Source organism: Microtus ochrogaster, assembly GCF_000317375.1.
Source record: "Microtus ochrogaster isolate Prairie Vole_2 chromosome 14 unlocalized genomic scaffold, MicOch1.0 chr14_random_2, whole genome shotgun sequence".
Lineage (NCBI taxonomy): Eukaryota > Metazoa > Chordata > Mammalia > Rodentia > Cricetidae > Microtus > Microtus ochrogaster.
In genome coordinates, this window is record NW_004949097.1 from 13372372 (window position 1) to 13376692 (window position 4321).

The window sequence follows — 4321 nt, forward strand, 5'->3', positions numbered from 1 at the left end:
CTCTGTGAGTTCCTGTGCAGTTGGGAGGGCCCTCTGAGGCTGTGGGACTTGGGGTTGCCTTTCTGTGAGTTCCTGTGCAGTTGGGAGGGCCCTCTTAAGCTGTGGGCTCTGAATGAAAAAGCCACTATTTTTTGAGCCATGGGAGTTTTAACAAAAGAAACCTAGAGGCATGATCTGTCCTGTTCCTGAGCTGCTGCACCACAAGTCACAGCAGGGAGCAAAGGCTGGAACTGAAAACAGCTCCCTCCTGGATCCGAACGATCTTGTTGTCAGCAGTAGTGGTGACAGGGGCGGTTTGAGGAAAAGCAGATCCGGTGGGACACCAGCATAGCATTTACAGGTGGGTGACTGATAGTTTGAGGGTTTATGCCATAACTGAAACCTACAGAAGAGCGTCCTCTCTCTATAGGCTGGGTGTGAAATGGCCGCAAACACCGCAGGGTCTGTAGAAGAGCATCCTCTCTCTATAGGCCGGGTGTGAAGCATCGGCAATACACCACAAAGCCTATATAGGAAGACATCTCTTTTCTATAGGCGGGGTGTTAAAGCCTCACTGGCTCTGGTTCAGGTGACACTCAGAAACCAGAGGCTAGAGGGCACTCCACTTATAAGTGGTCCAAAAGAAAAGAAAAGAAAAAAAAAAAGGAGAAAGAAAAATCCAAGGGACTCTGGGCCCCAAATCGAATCTACCACACAGCTTGCATAGTGCTAGCACAGGAGGACCAACCCTGGGTTGTCCGGTCACTTTTTTATCTATGGAAAGCAGCCATGAAGGCTGTGATTGGGGGCTGGAAGGGGAAAACTCACCACCGAAGCCGCTGGTGTGTGTAGAGGTCGGTGTTGAGACAGAAAAAATGCAGAGCTGTTGTAAAGAAACCTGGTTCCGCCTCTATTGTCAGTCACTTTCGTTTGTGTCCTGCAGAATGTCTGGCATACCCTTTCATGAAACAAGAACCCTAAAGGACTGTCTCACCTTTAGGAAAGTTCAGCAGTCATCTCTCTGTGGGTCCTGCATGTCCATTTTATACAGCATGACATCAAGAAGTCCAGGCAAAAACAGTTCTTGCCTAAATGTCTAACAAACTCCATGAGGAGCCTCTTCAATACCCATCATCCTCTTGAAGTAATTGATGCTGCCAGTAGCAGATGTATCTCATTGTCATGAAAAAATCTTAATTTCTTAAAACATTTTAAATGCCATATTCTGTAGTCTTTGAAAGATAGAAGAATACCTATCTAATTGAAATTCATCTCTGTACATCTAGAAAACCTAACTAACATGACTACAAGCTTGACTATTATAGATGACTGTCTATTAACTGTATTTCTTAACTACACATTGCATTTTTAAATGAGCTGCATAAACACAATACCTTAAACAAGAGCAGAAATATACATATAACAAAATTGACCTTAAGTTTGTATCAATAAACCAAGATCCATACAAATCTCTATAGAATACCCCTCTTTAAATGTAAAAAAAAAAAAAACACTTATATATACAATATTTACAATATACAATATTTAGGAATTTGGGTGTATTTCTCTCCAAACTGCTTCCTGTTTTTTGTTGGGTGAAGTATTTTTGGAGGTGTTCATGGCAATGTTTCAGGGGGTTTGGTTCATCAAACCATATTAGTCTGGAATTAATCCACAGGTTCTCATCTTCTGTGGAAACAAAAGAAGAACCTCTTTTCCAAGCAACGTATCCTTAGACTCAAATTTTGGAATCAAGATACCTTTATGTTGGTTGAACATACAGTGAAGTGCCTCCCATTATGTAGCTCTTTAACAGCCAAAAATTCAAAGAAAATACAATAATATACATGATCCAGATTCTCTGTGTATCTCCCATCTTTACATGGCTTATATTTCTTTATTGTATTAATATTTTTACAAGTTTAATATTTATTTTATTATCTTTACTCCTTTAACCTATGACTGTCTGTACTCTGTCCCTTTAAAAAACTTTGTTTTATTTTTTTTAAACCGTTTACTTTCTTTTATAACTATATACTTTTTTCTCTCTCTCCCAAACCTACTTACATTTCTTAAACACAGCATGTCTCAGTTAGAGGTCTTTTTCATCTGAATCTGTCTTTATTGCATATCTGTAATCCTTTTCTGACCAGAAGTGCCTCTTAAAAAGCTAAGCCACGTTACTATGACTAGGGATGCTTTGCCTTTTGGCTTTACCCAGTCAACATGTCAGAGGAGGTCTGTTCACTGCCTCTGAGAGCCATTCTCTCCACCCCAGATCCAGGGTTGGGTTGCAACAGGTCTGTGTTGCCATTAAGCAAGTTGTAGCACTCTGCTCACAAACCCCGTTTAAATTCTCCATAGCTGAACCACCTGAAAGAGTCAGAGCAGCTCATTCTGGTGAACCAGGAAGCTGCCATTTTGGAACTGCACAGTTTTTTTTTATATATATATAGCTGAGTCAGGAAACCTTCTCTTAAAAGAATCGTGCCTCAGCTTGCTTCTAGCAAACAGAGCCCATCCGATCAAATGATTAACTCTGTTTTCTTTTGTGTCTAGAATTACTTTTTAAGCTTTCTCAGGTTTTACGTGGATTTAGTTGACCACACTGGCACACCAATTCATTGTAGAAGGTCACTTTGTTTCCCAGCCACCTGGCACCTCAGACCCAAAATAACCACACAGAAACCGTATTAATTAAGTCACTGCTTGGCCTATTAGCTCTAGCTTCTTATCGGCTAAATCTTACATATTGATTTAACCCATCTCCATTAATCTGTGTATCGCCACGAAGCTGTGGCTTACCAGGTAAAGTTCCGGTGTCTGTCTCCAGTGGGGCTACATGGCTTCTCTCTAACTCTGTCTTCTTTCTCCCAGCATTCAGTTTAGTTTTCCCTGCTTAACTCTCTTCTTCCCTGCTATGGGTCCAAAGCAGTTTTCTTTATTAACCAATAGTATTCAGAGCATACAGAGGGGAATCCCACATCATACATCTACATATAGATTTGTATATGTGTGTATAACTTTTCCAGAATTATGAGAATTAAGGATTTAGTATCCATGACATGTAAAGAACTTTTATAATGCCAGGAAAAAATACAGCCCAGATTTTAAAACAGGTAAAGGGCTTAGACAGTTGGCCAGAGAAGGTGCACAGTTGGCCAGCAACCACATGAAGACATATACAATGGTATTGTCCATTAGAGGAATGCCAATCGGGACACAGTAAACACAGTAAGAAGCTGTTTTATATCTACTCTAGTGTGCAGTGTACAGTATAATTTTATATGCCACTGCGTATGATGTCATGTGCTTGGTGACCGTGCACCATTGAAAATAAATACTGTAGCTGATAGAAAATTAATACATCTTCAAAAGGCAATCAAAACCAGTGATCCTATAGTATCAAACAGATGAATGTGGCTCCAACTGTATCCAGAAAGGGTACATTAACACAAAGATTGAGAGCGACCAAACGAGGTCGTGTGGGCGCATGCGCGGTTTCCTCCTTTTACAGACTGTGGTCGTAGGACAGAGATACCCCCATCCCTGCCCCAGGGTGGAGCTGAGGGAATGGCAGGTCCACACCTTCAATGGGTCTGAACGCATGTGTCTTCTTTGCTGTAGGAAGCAGGCACTGAAGCTCTTCGTCATGGTCTACGTGGTCACCATCACTGGTCTGTCGTGTTACATACTGTTCGTGGACGCCACGTTTCTCTTCGAAAGGGTGCTGCCCAGTGTGCTGGGGCACCGCACCATGTGGGAGCTCCGGGAGATGATGGCGCCTTTCCTGAATCTGGAAGCGGAGGACTTGTTACCATCCTAAAGACCCTGAAGTTGCTATGCCGGCCCTCTTCCTCTCTAATAAATTTTACATGTTCTTATGTTATAGTGGTTAGCTTATTTTCAAAAGATGCCATTCAGTGTTTTTTTTTTTTTGTTTTTTGTTTTTTGTTTTTCGAGACAGGGTTTCCCTGTGGCTTTGGAGCCTGTCCTGGAACTAGCTCTGTAGACCAGGCTGGTCTCGAACTGCCATTCAGTGTTTTTAAAGGATTTGTTACTATATAATATTCAGTTGATCACAGAAAGTGATCAACACAGGATCTACCGGCTCTGTGGGCTGGGGCTCCAGGGCTGTAGCGGGCATATCTTGATTTTCTCAGTGTTCATCTTTCCCCTGACAACCTTTGAAAGATCCATCTTTTCTTAGCAAAGACGGATACTAAGGCCCTCCTACACTGCCCCTGCCTTTCTGCGAGGCAGCATGCGCAGGAATGCACACTTATGAGCGTAATCATGAACACGTACATACATGCTTGCATGCAGACATGCTTAGGCACGC

The 4321-nt window shown here is 42.1% G+C and overlaps 1 protein-coding gene across 1 annotated transcript in view; it reads left to right on the top strand.

Moving 5' to 3' along the window:
• The window catches only part of Smco2 (single-pass membrane protein with coiled-coil domains 2), a 27426-nt gene extending 23570 nt beyond the window's left edge, over positions 1 to 3856 (top strand). Inside the window, exon 9 of the mRNA XM_013352777.1 lies at positions 3607 to 3856. Coding sequence (XP_013208231.1) covers positions 3607 to 3805 — 199 coding nt within the window. The 3' untranslated portion in view covers positions 3806 to 3856. The remainder of the gene's footprint in view (positions 1 to 3606) is intronic.
• Positions 3857 to 4321: the final 465 nt, after the last annotated feature.